The sequence below is a fragment of the Mobula hypostoma genome, chromosome 4 (genome assembly GCF_963921235.1).
Source record: "Mobula hypostoma chromosome 4, sMobHyp1.1, whole genome shotgun sequence".
Lineage (NCBI taxonomy): Eukaryota > Metazoa > Chordata > Chondrichthyes > Myliobatiformes > Myliobatidae > Mobula > Mobula hypostoma.
In genome coordinates this window covers 42,974,592-42,996,555 of record NC_086100.1, presented here as the reverse complement: position 1 = coordinate 42,996,555, position 21,964 = coordinate 42,974,592, and the positions used below count along the sequence as shown (strand labels likewise).

General features: G+C 41.6%; 1 protein-coding gene across 2 annotated transcripts in view; it reads right to left on the bottom strand.

Annotated features, from left to right (window-relative positions):
- The window catches only part of LOC134345289 (arf-GAP with coiled-coil, ANK repeat and PH domain-containing protein 2-like), a 146,114-nt gene that overhangs the window by 110,107 nt on the left and 14,043 nt on the right, over positions 1–21,964 (bottom strand). For both annotated transcript variants that reach the window (XM_063045718.1, XM_063045719.1), the window contains exon 2: positions 3,011–3,068. In XM_063045718.1, the coding sequence (XP_062901788.1) occupies positions 3,011–3,068 (58 nt within the window). The remainder of the gene's footprint in view (positions 1–3,010; positions 3,069–21,964) is intronic.

The following is a 21,964-nucleotide window of genomic DNA, read 5'->3' as shown; positions in this document are numbered from 1 at the left end:
TAAACTTCTGCTCTCCCACAAGTGCCACTTCCTCACTGCTCTGAAGCAGAAAATAGAAGATCAAAACAATGGAGCACATGATCTTCTGGAACTAACGAATTTTTTGAATTTTTGGAAATCAAAGTTCAAAGTACACTAATTATCTATGTATGCATACTAAACACAACCCTGAAAATCGTTTCCTTACATATAGCCACAAAGCGAAGAAACCATATAGAACCCATTGAAAAAAACTGTCAAACACCCAATGTGCAGGAAGAAATAAACATGACTTAACCTATTTTTCCTTTTCACTAGAAAATTTAAAGAGCTGTTCAAAATCACAGAATCTTAAAACAAATAGCACCTTATAATGTCTTTGCTGAATATTTGCTGAAACAATCTAAGAATCAAACACGAGGAAACCTGCAGATGTTGGAAATTCAAGCAACACACACAAAAAATGCTGGTGAACGCAGCAGACCAGGCAGCATCTATTGGAAGAGGTACAGTCAACGTTTCGGGCCAAGACCCTTCGTCAGGACTAACTGAAAGAAGAGACAGTAAGAGATTTGAAGGTGGGGGGGGGGGAGGGATCCGAAATGATAGGAGAAGACAGGAGGGGGAGGGATAAAGCTAAGAGGTGGACAGTTGATTGGCAAAAGGGATACGAGGCTGGAGAAGAGAGAGGATCATGAGACGGGAGGCCTAGGGAGAAAGAAATGGGGGGGGTGGGAGAAGAGACCCAGAGGATGGAAATAGTCCAGGTGGCTGTGAGAGTCCTCCAAACTAAAGGTGTAGCCATGGGCACCCGTATGGGTCCCAGTTATGCCTGCCTTTTTGTTGGCTTTGTGGAACAATCTATGTTCCAAGCCTATACTGGTATCTGTCCCCCACTTATCCTTCGCTACATCGACGACTGCACTGGCGCTGCTTCCTGCACGCATGCTGAGCTCGTTGACTTCATTAACTTTGCCTCCAACTTTCACCCTGCCCTCAAGTTTACCTGGTCCATTTCCGACACCTCCCTCCCCTTTCTAGATCTTTCTGTCTCTATCTCTGGAGACAGCTTATCTACTAATGTCTACTATAAGCCTACGAACTCTCTCAGCTACCTGGACTATTCCTCTTCCCACCCTGTCTCCTGCAAAAATGTCATCTCCTCCATCTCCACCGCATCTGCTGTCAGGATAAGGCTTTTCATTCCAGGATGAAGGAGATGTCCTCCTTTTTAAAGAAAGGGGCTTCCCTTCCTCCACCATCAACTCTGCTCTCAAATGTACCTCTTCCATTTCACGCGCATCTGCTCTCACCCCACCCTCCCACCACCCCACTAGGAATAGGGTTCCCCTTGTCCTCTCCTACCACCCCACCAGCCTCTGGGTCCAACATATAATTCTCCGTAACTTCCACCACCTCCAACGGGATCCCACCACTTAGTACATCTTTCCCTCCCCTGACCCCTGCTTTCCTCAGGGATTGCTCCCTACGCGACTTCCTTGTCCATTTGTCCCCACCATCCCTTCCCACCAATCTCCCTCCAGGTACTTACGCTTGTAAGCGGAACAAGTGCTACACATGCCCTTACACTTCCTCCCTCACCACCTTTCAGGGCCCCAGACAGTCCTTCCAGATGGGGCAACACTTCATCTGTGAGTTGGCTGGGGTGATATACTGCGTCCGGTGCTCCCGATGCGGCCTTCTATATATTGGCGAGACCCGCCGCAGACTGAGAGATCGTTTCACTGAACATCTACGCTCTGTCCGCCAGAGAAAGCAGGATCTCCCAGTGGCCACACATTTTAATTCCACATCCCATTCCCATTCTGATATGTCTATCCACAGCCTCCTCTACTGTCAAGATGAAGCCATACTCAGGTTGGAGGAACAACACCTTATATTGTCTGAGTAACCTCCAACCTGATGGCATGAACATTGACTCTTCTAACTTCCGTTAATGCCCCACCTCCCCTCCGTACCCCATCCCTTATTGATTTATCTTCTTTCCCCCTTTTTTTCTCTCTCCTTTCTCCCTCTGTCCCTCTCACTATAACTCCTTGCCCATCCTCTGGGATTTTACCCCCCTCCCCCTTTCTTTCTCCCTAGGCCTCCCATCCCATGATCCTCTCCCTTCTCCAGCCTCGTATCCCTTTTGCCAATCAACTTCCCAGCTCTTAGCTCTATCCCTCCCCCTCCTGTCTTCTCCTATCATTTCAGATCTCCCCCTCCCCCTTTCAAATCTCTATTTCTTCTTTCAGTTAGTCCTGACGAAGCGTCTCGGCCTGAAACGTCGACTGTACCCCTTCCTACAGATGCTGCCTGGCCTGCTGCGTTCACCAGCATTTTTTGTGTGCGTTGTAAGAATCAATCACGCTTGCCAACTGTACACTTGCACCTTATTTTGTTGCAGAAGGGAGAAATAAATAAAATCTCCATTTCAACAGCTACCAATGGCAAATCATTCCATTTACCACAAGGTGACATGAGCAGACTCTGCACAAGTGGTTATTCAAATTCATGACCTTTCTATATGGGCTAACAAAACTTCTAATGCAGAGCGCAACTTCTGAAAATTTGAAGTGTTCTTTGAGACAACCTTTATAGAGCTATCAAAATGTCTTTCTACTCCTCCATTGATCAAAGAGTTAAATTCCAGCTATTTTTGGCATAATTGGTACTTAGTGTGAAGAATATTACAGAGCAAATTAAGGGCCAGTACTTGTTTAATTGCATTACAAATTCCAAAAAAAAATCTCCGGCTAGTATATTTGAACAATGGCAATTACAGCACCTGAGAAGTTTCTGAACTTGTATGCTTGTTAACACTAGTTTACTTTTTAAAAAATAATTGAAAGACCCCTTTGGAACTTTGAGACAACGACACTTTTAGTACTTTTGTATTTTTTCCCTGTAAGGCATCTGCATGCAATTTTGCCCAATCCTATCCAGTAATTCAAAAATTGAAATTACTCATCAGCCATCAAGGTGACAAATGACCTATCAGAAATAAATCAAGTATAATGATACTCACTTTTTCAAGTTTTGACTCCAATTCAGTAAAATCTCCTTCAGCTTCTTCTATTGCAGCTCTATTGAGGATAAAAAAAAATTAACCTGCTGTAGTCCTTCCAATTCCCTTCTCAACAATTTTAATTACTAATCATCCTTTCAATTGATGGTCTAAAAGCTGTGCTAAACAGTGTGCTGATATCAAACTAAAAACTTCTGTAAATACAAGTCTCATCCCACAGATAACATAACTGCAAGGTCATATAACTATTCAGATCATTATGCTAGTTATAAAGGATGCAAAATAAAACATGCTCAGACTCAACATCAGTTGGTTAAACAGCAATAAATGTAAAAGGAACATAAAAATAAAGATGATGTAATTGGACAAGGAGAACAAAATTAAGCTGATCATTGTTATTAATCTAGAAAATAAACTTTCGGTAAAACCCTCTACCATAGGAGTCTTGCTTCTTAACAAAAGCAAAAGAAAAAAGTTAACTCAATGTGTATTAACAATCCTGAGTCAATTTATATACAGGTTTCATCAGCCATCCGAAGGTAGAGCATTCCTATGAAACGGTTCGTAAGCTGAAATGTCGTAAAGCGAAGAAGCAATTACCATTTACTTATACGGGAAAATTTTGTGAGAATTCGCAGACCCAAAAATAACCTACCAAATCATGCCAAATAACACATAAAACCTAAAATAACAGTAACATATAGTAAAAGCAGGAATGATATGATAAATACACAGCCTATATAAAGTAGAAATACTTTTCCACAATCATTACTGAACTGTTCTCCGTAGCAAAAATCCCACGCAAGCGCCGTCGGCAGAAAATCTCACACAAGCGCTGTTGGCAAAATCACAGTGCAAGTGCTCTCCAGTAACCTTTATGCTATGAAGCTGCCAAATCATACCAAATAACACGTAAAAATACACATCCTATATAAAGTAGAAATAATGTATGTACAGTTTAGTATCACTTACCGGAATCGGGACAGCGCTGAGCACACTGATGATGGTGTGTTAGACTGAGTCATCGCAGGTTGGCTGGTGCACTGGCCTCCACCCTCCACGCCACCGAGTAATACATTGCCACGAAGCATGCAGGAATGCAGCGGTAGCCGGGAGGCACACAGCACATCTTTAAGAAAAAAGCCAAAACAAACATGCTAACTAATTAGGTGCCGCCCGGCACATAATTGTCGGCCCAGATGAGTGCCGATTTCCGATTGCGTCGACTCTGATCTGGGCCAACAATTACGTGTCGGTGGCACCTAATTAATTAGCATGTTTATTTCGTTTTTTTCCTTAAAGATGTGCTGTGTGCCTCCCGGCTACAGTTGCATTCTCCGCGAATCGGTATCTGTCCATGGCCTGGGGGTTGGGGTGGTGGGACACTGGGGTGTCATCTCGTCATCGTCTGTTTCCATTAGGGCAGGCAGCTCATCTTCTTCTATCTCTGCCCGCCTTGATGTCAAAGGTCGGGGTTCATCGTCTGCTGTGGCTGATGGGGAAGGCTTGCTTGACTGCTAAGCCTCGGGCATTTTTCTATCACACAGTTCTTTGTAAGGACTCAAACCATCCTGCAAATATCCCCTAAACCGACGTACCCTTTCAAAATTAAAGTCGTACTTTATCATTACTCATTCGGTTTCGATTGTTATCCTTTTTTCTTCCAATTGCATCAGCTCTTCATCTGTCAGTTCTTGGTCATGGGATGCCAAAACCTCTTCAACATCATGTTCGTCAGCTTCCACAAGCCAAACTCATGTTGTCCTTACTTCGTTCACCATGATCAAAACGCTTAATTATGTCTAGTTTTACACTGTGTAACACCCTTACGAGCTCTTTCAGGCTTTTCCGATACCATAGAACTCATCTTGCAAACGCTTGCTCACAGGCACGTGTTTAAACAATGCCGACGAAAATGCAGTTCCGAATCCGGGGGAGAGGGGATGCTCGGGGCGCACGCTGCCTTTTATCGTGCACTGATTTATCGCGCGGTGATTTTTTTCGTAACAGTGAAAATACCTTCTGAAAGCGAAAATAGGGTACTAATGTAGGTCTTTCGTAACAGTGAGGTTTCGTAAAGCAAACGTTCGAAAAGCGGGGGACACCTGTACTTAGTTCAGCACTATAACATATTCAATAATCCAGTCATCATACTGCTGTATGAGATAAGAGTTATGCACTGGCTTCATTCAGTCATTTGGTACGAATCCTTTACAAAATTGTATTCATTTTGAATTTTTAATCCCCCCCCCCAAGTTGGCTTCTGTCCAATTTCATTTATATTCTGATTACAAGTTTATTAAAAAGGAGCAATTTACTTTGCAATATTAGATTGAGCTTTATAAAGTTACTAAGTGCTTGAAAGTGAGTTCATTTCAAAAACTTTCTAAATTAGCAGAGAAACTCACCACTGGAAGGAGCCCAGCTTTAAATACCAAAGGTTCAGTCCCTTAACACTTACATCCAGGACACTCCACAACTCTCGATCTTCTCAACAACTTTCAATAACCTGGCCCTGATTGCCTCATTTGCACCATGGGTGTCCAGTCCTTATACACTTCTGTTCCCCCATTAAGAAGGCCTTAAAGTTCTCTGCTTCTTTCTCAACAACAGACCCACCCAGTTCCTCTCCACCACCATCCTCCTCCATCTGGCAGAACTGGTTCTCACACTTAATAATTCTTCTTTCAGCTCCTCCCACTTTTTTCCAAACCCGAGGTGTAGCCATGGGCTATTGCACAGGCCCCACCTTTACACTGGTTATGTAGGAACAGTCTATGTTCCCAGCCTTCACTGGTAATGCTCACCAACTCTTTCTGTATGACATTGACGGCTTCATGCACCCATGCTGAGCTCATCAACTTTATCTCCAAATTCCACCTTGCCCTTAAATATACTTGGTTCATGATTGACATCTCTTCCCTCTTTCTTGATCTCTCTGTGCCCTCTTCCCTCTTTCTTGATCTCTCTGTGCCCTCTCTGGGAACAAACTGATGACCGATATCTTTTATAATCATTCTAACTCCCAGAGTTACAGTGGCATGCAAATATTTGGGCACCCCTGGTCAAAACTTCTGTTACTGTGAATAACTAAGTGAGTAAAAGATGACCTTAATTCCAAAAGGCATAAAGTTAAAGATGACACATTTCTTTAATATTTTAAGCAAGATTACTTTTTATTTCCATGTTTTACAGTTTCAAAATAACAAAAAAGGGCCTGAAGCAAAAGGTTGGGCACCTTGCAAGGTCAGTACTTAGTAACAGCCCCTTTGGCAAGTATCACAGCTTGTAAATGCTTTCTTTAGCCAGCTAAGAGTCTTTCAATTCTTGTTTGGGGGATTTCCCCCCATTCTTCCTTGCAAAAGGCTTCTTATTCTGTGTGATTCTTGGGCTGTCTTGCATGCACTACTCTTTTGAGGTCCATGCATAGATTTTTGATGAAGTTTAGGTCGCATCTTGCTTTTTTTTTTAAACAGACGGTGTGATGTTTGCTTCCAGAATTTGCTGGTATTTAATTGAATTCATTCTTCCTTCTACCAGTGAAATGTTTCCCATGCCACTGGCTGCAACACAAGCCCAAAGCATGATCGATCCACCCCCGTGCTTAACAGTTGGAGAGGAGTTCTTTTCATGAAATTCTGCACTCTTTTTTCTCCAAACATACCTTTGCTCATTGTGGCCAAAAAGTTCTATTTTAACTTCATCAGTCCACAGGACTTGTTTCCAAAATGCATCAGGCTTGTTTAGGTGTTCCTTTGCAAACTTCTGATGCTGAATTTTGTGGTGAGGATGCAGGAAAGGTTTTCTTCTGATGACTCTTCCATGAAGGTCATGTTTGTGCAGGTGTCACTGCACAGTAGAACAGGGCACCACCACTCCAGAGTCTGCTAAATCTTCCTGAAGGTCTTTTGCAGTCAAACGGGGGTTTTGATTTGCCTTTCCAGCAATCCTACGAGCAGTTCTCCTAAAAAGTTTTCTTGGTCTTCCAGACCTCAACTTGACCTCCACCGTTCCTGTTAACTGCCATTTCTTAATTAGATAGATAGATATACTTTATTGATCCTGAAAGAAACTGGGTTTCGTTACAGTTGCACCAACCAAGAATAGAGTATAAATATAGCAACATAAAACCATAAATAATTAAATAATATGTAAATTATGCCAGATGGAAATAAGTCCAGGACCAGCCTATTGGCTCAGAGTGTCTGACCCTCCAAGGGAGGAGTTGTAAAGTTTGATGGCCACAGGCAGGAATGACTTCCTATGACGCTCAGTGTTGCATCTCGGTGGAATGAGTCTCTGGATGAATGTACTCCTGTGCCCAACCAGAACATTATGTAGTGGATGGGAGACATTGTCCAAGATGGCATGCAACTTGGACAGCGTCCTCTTTTTACATTACATTACGAACTGAGGAAACAGCTACCTGAAAACGCTTTTCTATCTTCTCACAGCCCTCTCCTGCTTTGTAGGCATCATTTATTTTAATTTTCAGAGTGCTAGGCAGCTGCTTAGAAGAGCCCATGGATGTTGATTGTTGGGCAAGGTTTGTGGAGTCAGGGTATTTATAAAGCTTTGAAATTTGCATCACCTGGCCTTTCCTAACAATGACTGTGAACAAGCCATAGCCATAACAAGCTAATTAAGGTCTGAGACCTTGGTAAAAGTTATTTAAGAGCTCCAGTCTCTTGGGGTCCCAAACTTTTGCACAGTGCTCCTTTCTTCCCCCCCCCACTCTAAAATTGTACAAAACAAAAATAATACACTAATCTTGTTTAAAATGTTGAAAAGAATGTTTCACCTTTAACTTTATGACGTTTGGAGATCAGTTCATCTTCTACTCCCAGCTATTCACAGTAACAGAAATTTTGACCAGGGGTGCCTAAACTTTTGCATGCCATTGTATCTTTCTGCAGTTTTTCCCCCACACTGTCTCCAGTAAAAATGCAATTCCCTTTTCTCAGTTCCTTTGTCTCCACATTAGTTCCCAGGATGATACCTTCCTTCCCAGAACATCAGAGTTGTCCTCCTCCTTCAAAGGATGGGGTTTCCCTTCCTCCACCATTGGTGCTGCCCTCTCCTGTATTTCCTCCATTTCCCAGACATCTGCCCTTACTCAATCTTCCCCCTGCCTTAACAGGGATAGAGGTCCTCTTGTCCTCAGCTACTACCCCATGAGCCTCCTCATCCAACACATCATTCTCCACAACTTCTGCCATATTCAATGGGCTCCTGCCACCAAACACAGCTTTACCTCCCTCCGATCTCCATAGGGATTGCTTCCTCTGTCATTCTCTTGTCCATTCATTGCCAACAATCTCCTGACACATCTCTGCAGTGGAAGATATGCTACACCTGCCCATTCACCACCTACCTCACCTCCGTTAAGCACCCCAAACAATCCTTCCAAGGCAACATTTCACCTGTGAATCTGTTGGGGTTGTCTACTGTATCTAGTGCTCTCAATACGCCCTTCTGTATGTTGGTGAGACCAGACGTAGATTGGGGGACTGCTTTGTTGAACACCTCTGCTCCATTCACAAAGAACGGGATTTCCCGGTGGCCACCCAAACACGTCGATCCACACCCTCCTCCAATGCCACGATCAGGTTTGAGGAGCAATATCTCATGTTCCACCTGAGCATGAACATCAATTTCTCCAAGCTCTAGTGATTTTTCCTCCTCCAACCTCCTCCTTCTCATCACCTGCCCATCACCTCCCCTAGTGCCCCTCCTCCTTCCCTTTCTCCATGGTCTACTTTCCTCTCCTACTAGATTCATTCTTCTCCAGCCTTTACGGTTTCCACACATCGCCTTCCAGCTTCTTCCTTCAACCCCCCCTCCCCCACCCACCTGCTTCACCTATCACCTTCTAGCTTCCCTCCTTCTTAATCTAACATCTTCCCCCGTTCCTTCCCAATCCTGATGAAGCGTCTTGGCCTGAAATGGTGACTGTTTATTCATTCCATTGATGCTGCCCAAACTGCTGACTTCCTCCAGTATTTTGTATTTGTTACTCTCAAATACCAAATAAGCAGCTTTCAGTATATAAAGCTATAGGCTAATTGTGCTGAGATAAACTAGACATTTCCTTGAACTAAAAAGAAAATTATTCAAATATTAGCCACAAATAATTTCTATAATCTCCTTTGAGGCCTACTAATGAGTATTTGAAATGAAAACTTCCATTCAATATTAAGTCACACTATGTCTTTAAAGAGTAATACCGCATACATTCTGCACATAAATTTCACAATATTTTAACAATATGAAAGACACGTAAATTGTAGGGAAAAAAATCAGCTTATTCAAGCAAAACTTCAAGCATTCAGTATTTATTATTCCATAGACAATAAAGTTATTGCCAATTTATAACAAAAATGTGATGTGGAATAGGTAAGACAATCTGAAAACCATTACTAATTTCATCAGCACCCAAATAGTGTCACTAATTAGATGCTTCAAGGCTGTAATTCACTGTACTGAAATCTAACAGTGCATAAAACACGAAAACTCATTGGTCAAGAACCAATTTGAAAGGCACTGAGTAAAACCAATCTGCAAGACTGGGAAAAAGAATTTAGGCTGGAACTGCCAGATTATTTAAAAGCCTGCAATGACTTGATGGGAAAAAGTCTTCTTTTTCATAATTCCACAATTCATAATTGAAACTAATTGACAGAAAACTAATTAAACGTAACAAAATTTGGATCACCTTGATTATTCATATCATGCTTTAAGAACGGAATAAAACTTTACAGTACTAATGAAATGCTAAAATTGTTACAATTTCCATGCACAAAACTAAGCTTTTTGAGGAAAAAAGTGGACACAGATGTATTTTTTTTAAGAACATACTTATCCACGTATATCAGTGCAGCAATTGAGAGACAAATGGACATAAATTCCAAATAAAAAGCTTGCCACATAGAAAACAGGAAATAACATTCTAGCACTCTTACATTGTCTTTCAGTAATGCAAGCCTAATTTTAAAACCTCCACAACTTCACCTCCAAATTCAACTGTAACATCCACCAGCCCTGCAACTTAAGAGATTTTTGTACTCATTTTTAATTCCAATCTCCCTGAGTGAGAACAGGAGCAGCCTATTCAGCCATTCATGGGATTACTACTGATCCAACATATATCAAGTCCACTTTCCAGCATTTCCCCCTTAACCTTTGATTGTCACACTATAAAGAGAATCCCAGCCTTGAATATCCCCAAGAACTCTATCCCAACTGCTCTCTGAAAGGTATTCCAATGATTCACAACACGCAGGGGAGAAATTCTTCTCAATCTTGATTTTAAATAGGAACTTATATTTATCATCCCCACAGTAATGAAGTGAAGCACGTTGGCAGCAGTGGCTTTAGCAATCAAAGCTGTGAAAGCTCCAGAATTCCCTCCCAAAAATTATTGTCTGCCTATTTTTGTCTTTCAAACCCATCTCTAACTAAATCTGTAGTTATCTGTTGTTTTATTCCATCTCATCCTCTGATGTCATGGTGTTCTGAAATTCTCCTGTGGGCCAAGAATCTTTAAAAGATGCTGGTGAGGAGAAAGGCGAGGAGATTATGTGCACCACCTGCCCTCATCAGATGTAGTGATGACTGCTGTCTTGGGAACCACTGCTCAAGAAGCATGGCAAGTTGCTATAACGGATTCAGTCACACTCAAGATGGATCATGTGGATTCTGAAATGCTGATGAAGCAATACAATATGGAATCAATGTTCTGGAATTAAGGATATTCTATCCCATTCTAGACTGATAAATGTTGGAGAGACATTATTGGGTTAAGAAAAGGGGAACCATCAGCCACACAAAATCCACACACGTAACACACTTCAGCTCAAAAGCAAGTATGTACCAGGTCCAGTTCAATTTCTGGTCAACAAGGAGGGATTTGGTGATGGCAGTTCTATTGGCTGTTGTCATGGGTAGAAGGTTCACTCTCTTTGGAACTGATTATCAAGTTACAGAAGTGCATGGTAAATGTTAATTGCTATTTATAATCTGAAGCCTGAACACTCTCCAAGACTTAATATTTTGCTATCTTTTCCTCCAGTATGGTGCAGTACTTTGCTAGGCAGCTGATGCTGTGAGACCAAGGTTATCTGTAAGGAGTTTGTATGTCTCCCTGTGAATGCATGGGTTTCCTCTGAGTGCTCTGGTTTCCTCACACATTCCAAAAACATACAGATTAAGGTTAGTAAGTTGTAAACATACTCTTCTGGCACTGGAAACATGGCAACAAGTGCGGGCTGCCCCCTGCACATATTTGGACTGTGGTGGTCCTTGACAAATGATGCATTTCATTGTATATTTCGATATATGTGTGATAAATAATAAAGCTAATCTTTTAAAATCTTTAATCTCTTCTCATGCTACTTATTTATTCCCCTTAGATAGTGAAGTTGTCTACATTATATTACTAAGGAATTGCAGCTGAACTGAACATCACGCAAACATATCAGTAAACAGTTCCATTTCTCATCTCATTAAAGGATAAAACATCATACAAATAAAGGTGGAGAAGTATATACCTCATGTAATTACATCACGAGACAAAGATAATTGACCACCATCACACTGCTGTGCTCTCAAAATAATTCCAGCCATTGTTGGGGGTGGGGAGGGGGGGGGTCATTTACCTTGGAGATTTTGGCCATCCTGACTACAAGATTGTTACATGATCTTGGTAATATAGCATTTCAGTGTTCAATCTAGGGTTTTAATGTCTAGAGTGCAATGGTCCTGTTAAAACCTGAATTAAGAATCAGTGATCAATTATGGTAATGAAGGAACTCATGTTTCATTGGGAGTTACATTACACTTGAAAATATTTTATGGCAGCTACTTCTGTTACTTTGTTAATAATAAGGAACAAGAGGATATGACAGCAACTAGCTAGACTGGAATCACTCTAGATTTTGTGAGAAAACTATGTCAATTTTTTACTATTGCTTCCAATGTCAGAACTATTTGGCTAGACTTCTTAGCTACTATTCACTTGCTTCTCAAATGAATCTTGATATCACGTGGAGTGAATCAAGTTAGCTGAACTCGAGGTACTAGGCAGAACAGTCAGCATCTAAAGAGAGGAATAAACCGTCAACATTTGAGTGACGAGAAAAAAATAATTGTCTACCCAACATTTCCAGCAGAGGCCAATTCTAAAGCAAATCTGCTTTACTCACTTCGTTCAGTTCACTATCGCGGAATGATGATCACTGAGCCAACTACTGCAAAACTTGCTTGACTGCACTGCACCTTTCCTGCAGCACACAAAGACTTGCATGGTCCAGTAGTTTGCTTAGTTCTGAGGCAGCTATTTCCACTAATTACCCAGCATTCAAATGCTTGACATACAAGATATATTTTTTGCTTTGGTATACCAACTCAGCCTCAGCAGCCCAGCTACAAAAACACAACAGAACGACACAATTCTAAATGTCGTCACCCAATATGATGGGCAACCAGTCACATCATATCAACTTTTTTTAAATATACATTTCACTGTTTTGTTTGTAGTAAACTTTAAAGCAGGCTTGGTTACCCAAGCATTCAGAGACGAGAATTAACTTATTTACATGTAAATAAATCTTGTTCTGCAATATACATTTGTGAAATCAACACAAAGCTGAGAATTATCAAGCTACTAAGTCTTTACTGGTTACAATATCCATGTTGCTGAAGAGAAACTCAGTAAATGTGCACTATTTTGGCCCATGCAAAACTGAACAGACTAGTATTTCCTATCTTTTCATCAATTGTAACAGGAATAATAATCAGTTAATACCAAACCACCAAGAACTTCTGCACAATAGAATGACTGAGACAAGTACAAATTGATGGTGACATCAGGCCGTGGCTAACAACTTAACAGTATCCTCAAAAACAAAGAACACATTTGTCAGAGCTGGAATAAAATAGCAGTATTGATGATCTTATAAAAATGGGTCATATGCAATAGAATGTCATGCATTGGATAGAACAGATTAAATACATTTCTATTTTTAAAAACGTGATGATGTCACATATAAAAGGAGCTCTCAAGATCTTTTAACTTTGTCTACTTGACCTTTCCTGATGAAAAGTGGGCCAATCTTAAATTTTCATTTTTGTTTGGTTATTTACCACAATTTTTTTCCATTTGATTACACATGCCAAAAAATTTCCAACAAACATTAAAGCCTTTAGCTATGAATTCAATTAATTATGCTTGCATGTTGGACTGGGGTAGCCTTCTGGCCCTAACTCATCATGCAAGATTATGTTCAATGCACGTAACACAATCCTGATGCAGACAACTGTACAAACTCAGAGCCAATCATAAATTTAACCTTATTTTCTTCCAAATGACTGAAATATAAATTACCCAGAGTAAAATGGGATAATAAACAAATTTTGAAACTGCAAAACAAGATTTCTGGCATAAACATCATAAAATAAATTACAATTAGGGCATGTGAAATCAGACTGTTTAACCATTAATTAGTAATAACAGTATAAAATCCGTCTGGCATTTTTCTTAAAACCAAAAAAAGCATTCAGAGCCAATGTCAGTGTTTATCAAGAGTGACCATCAACCTTTCATGCAATTTCCATGAATTTTGCCTTTGGTATTAAATTAAAGGCATCCGTTAGTCTTGCGAGACCATGGATCTGCGCCTGGAAAGTCTTCACTCTCCAGGGCGCAGGCCTGAGCAAGGTTGTATGGAAGACCAGCAGTTGCCCATGCTGCAAGTCTCCCCTCTCCACGACACTGATGTTATCCAAGGGAAGGGCATTAGGACCCATACAGCTTGGCACCAGTGTCATTGCAGAGCACTGTGTGATTAAGTTCCTTGCTCAAGGACACAACACATGGCCTCGGCTGGGGCTCAAACTCACGACCTTCAGATCCCTAGTTGAATGCCTTAACCACTTGGCCATGTGCCCACGCCTTTGGTATATTTCAATACTAATGGTATAATGACATAACTATTTGTGAATATGAAAACACAGTAACAAAGAATTTTAAAGTTATCGGGTCAAATAGAGATGCAAGAGATTGCAGATGCTGTATTCTGGAGGAACTGTACCTGTGGAAGCAAAAGGACGATCAAGCTATGGAGTCAAAACTCTCCATCAGTTTCTCCAAAAGTCTGCACTTAGCACATTTTCTTCAGTTGCAAGGGGACCAACTTTAGTCAAGGTTGAAAATCAATGATTCCACTGGAACATTCAAAGATTAGGTTTGTTATTCTTTGCTATTTATGATATCTATGATACTGTTCCTGAACCAAAACAGATATCCTTGTATTTATGGATCAATGATGGTGCAGAATGATCATGACATTTTGCAGGCACTGTACCTCAAAAGTAAATAATTATATAAAGAGCTCTATGTGATATGACATGGAGTGAACAGTACCTGGAATACACTGCCAGGGATGGTGATAAAGGCAAATATGATTGGGGCATTCAAGATAGGCATATGAATCTGAAATGGCAAGATATGGACATTGTGTAGGAAGAAGGGATTTCTTTAGTTGGGCATTTGATTACTCATTTATTTCATTAGTTTGGCACAACAGTGCAAGCCAAGTGGCCTGCCCTTGTGCTGTATTGTTCTGTTGTATGACACAACATAAATGAAAATACTAGCATTCAGACACACAATGCCAACAAAAGCAGTGACTACACCCTACCTTAGTAAAACTAGAGTACAGAAAAAAACACCTCATATAAACTGAGCCAAAAATGTGAGAAAAATATGAGCATCCACTTGAAAAATGTAAATTAATATGCTCCTGTGGTTTCTGAGGTCCACAATGTAGCACTGGTCAAAGACAACAGCTATATCCAATCAAAACGCACAAAATGCTGGAGGAACTCAGCAGGCCAGGCAGCATCTACAGAAAAGAGTCTAGTCGACATTTGGGCCAAGACCCTTCATCAGAACAGGAGAAAAAAAGATGAAAAGTCAGAGTTATATCCAACACTGCTTTGCCTGTTGGACTATCACAAAAGTCCAAACTTAGTAACAACATTCAGATACAGAAAAATATGAATTGCTTAATAATTCAAAACTTTGTCCTGCCTTCCCATTATAACTGCATTATGCTGCTAAGAGTTGAGAACAAACTTGAATTGGGAGAGCGAGGAGCTGTTCACTTGTGGGAACGATGGGTCTTAACTTTTGTGAACAAAGCAAAGAAAGGCAGTTTTCTACACTGCAAGAAAGATTTTGCATTCTGGACCTTTGATTGTGGTTGCATCACAACCTAGTTTCATGAATACTATTCTGGTCAGTAAGTGGCTTCACAGGAGTGAGAGTGAGACACATATACAACTTTAGACTCCTACTAGAACTGGAGGTTGAAAATGCAGATGAGTGTCAATAAGACTCAACAAATACCAAACATAATACTGATCCCCTGTATGTATTCCATTAATTTAGACTGAGCACATTTACATTTTGTTTGCTTCTCACCTTTTCATCAAATGAGCACGCTATAAAACCAGCAAAATACACAATGAAACGTCTGAAAGCACGGGATACTGCAAAGGCTATGAGCCAGACAAAATCCCAACAATAGTCCTAAAGACTTGTGCTCCAGAACTTGTAGCGCCACTAGCCAAGCTGTTCCAGCACAGCTGCAACACTAGCATCTACCCAGCAATGTGGAAAATTGCCCAGATATGTCCTGTACTCAAGAAACAGGACAAGTCCAACCCAGGCAGTTACCGCCCTATCGGCCGAGAAACTGAAGGGGTGATCAACAGTGCTATCATGCAGCACCTACTCAGCAATAACCTGTTTATGGATGCCCAGTTTGGGTTCCATCAAGGCCACTCAGCTCCTGACCTCATCACCTCTTTGGTCCAAACATGAACCAAGGAACTAAATACCAGAGGTAAGGAGAGAGTGATAGCCCTGACCAATTACGGCATCCAGGTACCCTAGCTAAAATGCAGTCAATGGGAATTAGGGGGGAAACCCCTCCAATGCTTGGAATCATACCCAACACAAAGGAAGATGGTTGGAGGTCAATCATCTCATCCTCAGGACATCACTGCAGGAGTTCCTCAGGGAAGTGTCCTAGGACCAACCACCTTCAGCTGCTTCATCACTGACCTTCCTTCCATCATAAGCTCAGAAGTGGGGATATTCGCAGATGACTGCATAGTGTTCTGCATCATTTGTCACTCCTCAAATGGTGCAGGACCTAGACAATATCCAGGCTGGGGCTGACAAGTGGCAAGTAACACTCGAGCCACACAAGTGCCAGCCAATGATCGTCTCCAACAAGAGAAGCTCTAACCATCGTCCCTTGACATTCATTGACATCACTGTCTCTTAATCTCCTATATCATCAACAGGAAACTTATCTGGTCTAGCCATATAAACACCGTGGCTACCAGAGCAGGTCAAAAGCTAGGAATCCTGCGGCGTGTAATTCACCTCCTGACTCCACAAAGCCTGTCCATCATCTACAAGGATCAGGTCAGGAGTGTAATGGAATACTCACCGCTCTCCTGGATAAGTGCAGCTGCATCAACACTCAAGAAGCTTGACATCATCCAGTACAAAGCAGCACATTTGATTGGTACCCCTTCCACAAGTATCCAATCCCTCCACCATCAACGAACAGTTACAGCAGAGTGTACTATCTACAAGATGCACTGCAACAAAATAAAGTTCCTAAGGCAGCACCTTCCAGACCTACGACCACTACCATCTAGAAGGACAAGAACAGCAGATACATGGGAACACCACCGCTTGGAATTCCCCTTCAAGTCATTCACCATCCTGACTTGGAAACATATCACCATTCCTTCATTGTTGCTGGGTCAAAATCATGGAATTCCCTAACAGTACCTACACCTCTGGGACTGCGCTGGTTCAAGAAGGTAGCTCATCACCACCTTCTCAAGGGCAGCTAGGAATGGGCAATAAATGCTCGCTTAGCTGGCAATACCCACATCCCATAAATGAATAAATGAAACTTTTTCATCAAATGACCACACCATAACACTAGCAAAATACACAATGAAACTTTGCATTACAAAAATTATCACTAGATTATCACATACGGCTTTTACATAACAGCACTTTTGGTCATCTTTTTAGGCTGACATGGGGGGGGGGGGAGAAGAGAGAGAATTACAGGTAAGGCTGCCCTAATGACACTATTAACTGAAATTCAACTGTACATTAAATAAAGAAAAAACTTATTTTGGATGATGAAACATAATAGTAGCCTCTGACACCTCTTGTGGTTTGTATGCTGCGATCTGAACTACAAACATAGAAAACATACAGCACAATACAGGCCCTTTGGCCCACACAGCTTTGCCTACCTTAGAACTACCTAAGCTTCACCCATAGCCCTTTATTTTTCTAAGCTCCATGTAGATATTCAGGAGTCTCTTAAAAGACCCTATCATTTCCACCTCCACCGCTGCTGCCGGCAGTCCATTCCATGCACTCACCACTCTCTACGTAAAAAACTTACCTCTGATATCTCCTCTGTAGCTACTTCCAAGCACCTTAAAACTTCGCCCTCTCATGCTAGCCATTTCAGCCCTGGGGAAAAGCCTCTGACTATCCACACGATCAATGTCTCTCATTAACTTGTACACCTCTATCAGGTCACTTCTCATCCTCCGTCGCTCCACGGAGAAAAGGCCGAGTTCACTCAACCTATTCTCATAAGGCACGCTCCTCAATCCAGGCAATATCCTTGTAAATCTCCTCTACATACTTTCTATGGTTTCCACATCCTTCCTGTAGTGAGGCGACCAGAATTGAGCACAGTACTCCAAGTGCGGTCTGGCCAGGGTCCTATTGAGCTGCAACATTATCTCTCGGTTCTTAAACTCAATCCCATGATTGATGAAGGTCAATGCACCGTATGGCTTCTTAACCACACAGTCAACCTGCACAGCAGCTTTGAGTGTCCTTTGAACTTGGACCCCAAGATCCCTCTGATCCTCCATACTGCCAAGAGTCTTACCATTAATGCTATATTCTGCCATCATATTTGTCGTTCTTTAGCTAGAGCCTTCAGCATTTTGGGCATTGAGGGAGAGAGGAAGAGGAGAGCCATCCGCAGTACCACCAATGCGGCAGAGAGGGCCTCAAGATGGCTGTGGCTCAAAAGAGAGCAGCCATGAAGTCATAAGTAGCTAGCCATCTGGACACAAGCTGGGGTCTGATCAGCCCCGTCTGGGTCACCTGGAAGAGGTTGTATGACGTTGAAAGACCCGAAACACCCGATGATTCCAGGAACATCACTGAAGATGTGTCCAGAAGCATCAATAGATGTATGTACACAGTGACCTACCAAAATGAACCACTTCACACTTAGCTGGGTTGAACTCCATCTGCCACTTCTCAGCCCACTTTTGCGTTCTATCAATGTCCCGCTGTAACCTCTGACAGCCCTCCACACTATCCACAATACCCCCAACCTTCGTGTCATCAGCAAACTTACTAACCCATCCCTCCACTTCCTCATCCAGGTCATTTATAAAAATCACCAAGAGTAGGGATCCCAGAACAGATCCCTGAGGCACACCACTGGTGACCGGCCTCCATGCAGAATATGACCCACTACAACCACTCTTTGCCTTCTGTGGGCAAGCCAATTCTAGATCCATAAAGCAATGTCCCCTTGGATCCCATGTCTCCTTACTTTCTCAATAAGCCTTGCATGGGGTACCTTATCAAATGCCTTGCTAAAATCCATATACACTACATCTACGGCTGTACCTTCATCAATGTGTTTAGTCACATCCTCAAAAAATTCAATCAGGCTTGTAAGGCACGGCCTGCCTTTCACAAAGCCCTGCTGACTATTCCTAATCATATCCTGCCTCTCAGGATCTTCTCCATCAACTTACCAACCACTGAAGAAAGACTCACTGGTCTATAATTTCCCGGGCTATCCCCACTCCCTTTCTTGAATAAGGGAACAACATCTGCAATTCTCCAATCGTCCGGAACCTTTCCCGTCCTCATTGATGATGCAAAGATCATTGCCAGAGGCTCAGCAATCTCCTCCCTTGCTTCCCACAGTAGCCTGGGGTACATCCTGTCTGGTCCTGGTGACTTATCCAACTTGATGCTTTCAAAAATCTCCAGCACATCCTCTTCCTTAATATCTACAATCTCAAGCTTTTCAGTCCACCGCACGTCATCCCTACAATCGCCAAGATCCTTTTCCGTAGTGAATACTGAAGCAAAATATTCATTAAGTACCTCTGCTATTTCCTCCAAATCCATACACAGTTTTCCACTGTCACATTTAATTGGTCTTATTCTCTCACATCTTATCTTCTTACTCTTCACATACCTGTAGAATGCCTTGGGTTTTCCTTAATCCTGTCCACAAATGACTTCTCATGGCCCCTTCTGGCTCTCCTATTTTCATTCTTAAGCTCTTTCCTGCTAGCTTTATAATCTTCTAGATTCCTATCATTACCTAGTTTTTTTTAACCTCTCGTAAGCTCTTTTCTTCTTGACTAGATTTACAACAGCCTTTGTACACCACGGATCTTGTATCCTACCAATCTTTCCATGTCTCATTGGAATGTACCTAGTCAGAACCCCACGCAAATATCCCCTGAACATTTGCCACATTTCTTCCATATGTTTTCTTGAGAACTTGTTTCCAATTTATGCTTCCAAGTTCCTGACTGATAGCCTCATATTTCCCCTTACTTCAATTAAATGCTTTCCTAACTTGTCTGTTCCTATCCCTCTCCAATGCTATGGGAAAGGAGATAGAATTGTGATCACCATCTCCAAAATGCTCTTCCACTGAGAGACCTGAAACTTGACCAGGTTCATTTCCCAATACCAGATCAAGTACAGCATCTCCTCTTGTAGGCTTAGCTACATATTGTGTCAAGAAACCTTCCTGATCACACCTAACAAACCCTACCCCATCTAACCCCCTCACTCTAGGGAGATGCCAATCAATATTTGGGAAATTAAAATCTCCCACAACAACCCTGTCATTATTACTCCTTTTCAGAATCTGTCTCCCTACCTGCTCCTCGATGTCCGTTACTATTGGGTGGTCTATAAAAAAAACACCCAGTAGAGTTACTGACTCCTTCCTATTCATAACTTCCACCCACAGAGACTCTGTAGACAACCCCTCCATGACGTCCTCTTTTTCTGCAGCCATGACACTATCTCTGATCAACAGTGCCACGCCCCCTACTCTTTTCCCTCCCTATCCTTTCTGAAACATCTAAAGCCTGGCATTAACCATTCCTGCCCCTGCACTATCCAAGTCTCTGTAATGGCCATATCATAGCTCCAAGTGTTGATCCACGCAACTCTTGCAATTCCTGACATTGCTAATCATTGCCATGGACTTTCCTACCACAATGCTGCTGAGTCATTTTTCTTAAAAGTCAAGATTTGCATACAGCAGAGTCTAACCCAATGAGAATGATAGAGTAGCTAGGGAACAATGTCATCATGGACTATTCAGAGCTCTAATGCTGGCCACACTTGGGCCAATGAAAACATCCCTGTCTATCACGTGCAAAGTCTTTGCCCTAACCACCATCAGCTCCAACAATAGAAACACTTTTCCAGATCAAAGAGCCTCCAAAAAGAACACAAGGACATCATACATATTGACTTGAACTTGCACCACTGCTCTTTCATCATTGCAAAACTGAAACATCGGAACTCCCTACCCAAAGGCACCTTTATTATATTATAGAAGATTATAAAGGTAGCTGAGCATAATTTAAGGCAATTATGACTGGATAAATTCCAGTTTTTCCATTAATGCCCACATTCCAAAAGTAACAAAAATTCAATTTACTTTTCTGAAGTCTATATTTACACTTGGAATTTTATCTCCCAACATTTTTCTTTGAATGACATTAACATTGCCAGAAAAGAGCTCAAGAAACATAAAAGCAGATATTACATTATGTTTCACTCAGAATGTTGTTGAGGGCCCCAATTTATGATTTACTCCACAACTTCCTTGTATTGGTGCAATGAGAAACAGCCTAATAGCATTGCATCTGCACCTTCGTTGTGGTCTGCCTGGAGGTGATCTTGATTTTAATTCCACATTAACCTATTAACTTTGTTAATAATGCAGATAAACCTCATCTTCAGAAATGGTGGCACATTATAAAATGAAAGTAAACCTTGCTGACTGAATTATTCAAACTCAACCTATTAGGTGGTGAAAAGCTAAACTAAGATTTGCAAATTTGAAACAATCTGAAAGTGCAACATGTACAGAGTAAAAGATGAATGTGTCAGGTGGATGGGCAGCATGGTAATGTGGTGGCTAACACAACACTGTACAGTACCAGCGACCCAGGTTCAATTCCCACCTCTGTGTGAGGAGTTTGTATGTTCTCCCTGTGACCGCTTGCATTTCTTCTAAGTGTTCTGATTTCCTCCCACAGTCCAAAGATGTTCCAATTGGTAGGTTAGTTGATCATTGTAAATTGTTCCATGATTAGGCTCGGGATAAATCGGGGGTTGCTGGGCAGCACTCTTATTTCAATCAATAATAAAACAAAAGTCCTTTCTTCCATGTCGCAAAAACTAACCAAGTGAAAAGATATTCTGTTTGTGTAAAAAACAATGCTTGCATTGAAAATTAATACGTATGTAAGCCTCAGACTCGCTCAGCTCACATTGGTGTAGGGGGAGCAGCCTTTGGCCCCACCAAACTACGTGATCAAGTTTGTGTAGATGCTGTGTGATGTACCCCACAACGCCCAATAACAGACAGTACACCATATGCGATTAAGTGATTACACTTTATAACTCTTACTTGAACTACGGGATTAGTAGAGAACCAAAACATAAAAAGAAGGTGCCAAGAATAATAATTAGACAGTTTGTGCACAAATAACTCATTGGAGCTCAGGCAATATCCTCGGTCCAAAATTCAATTTCCTCCG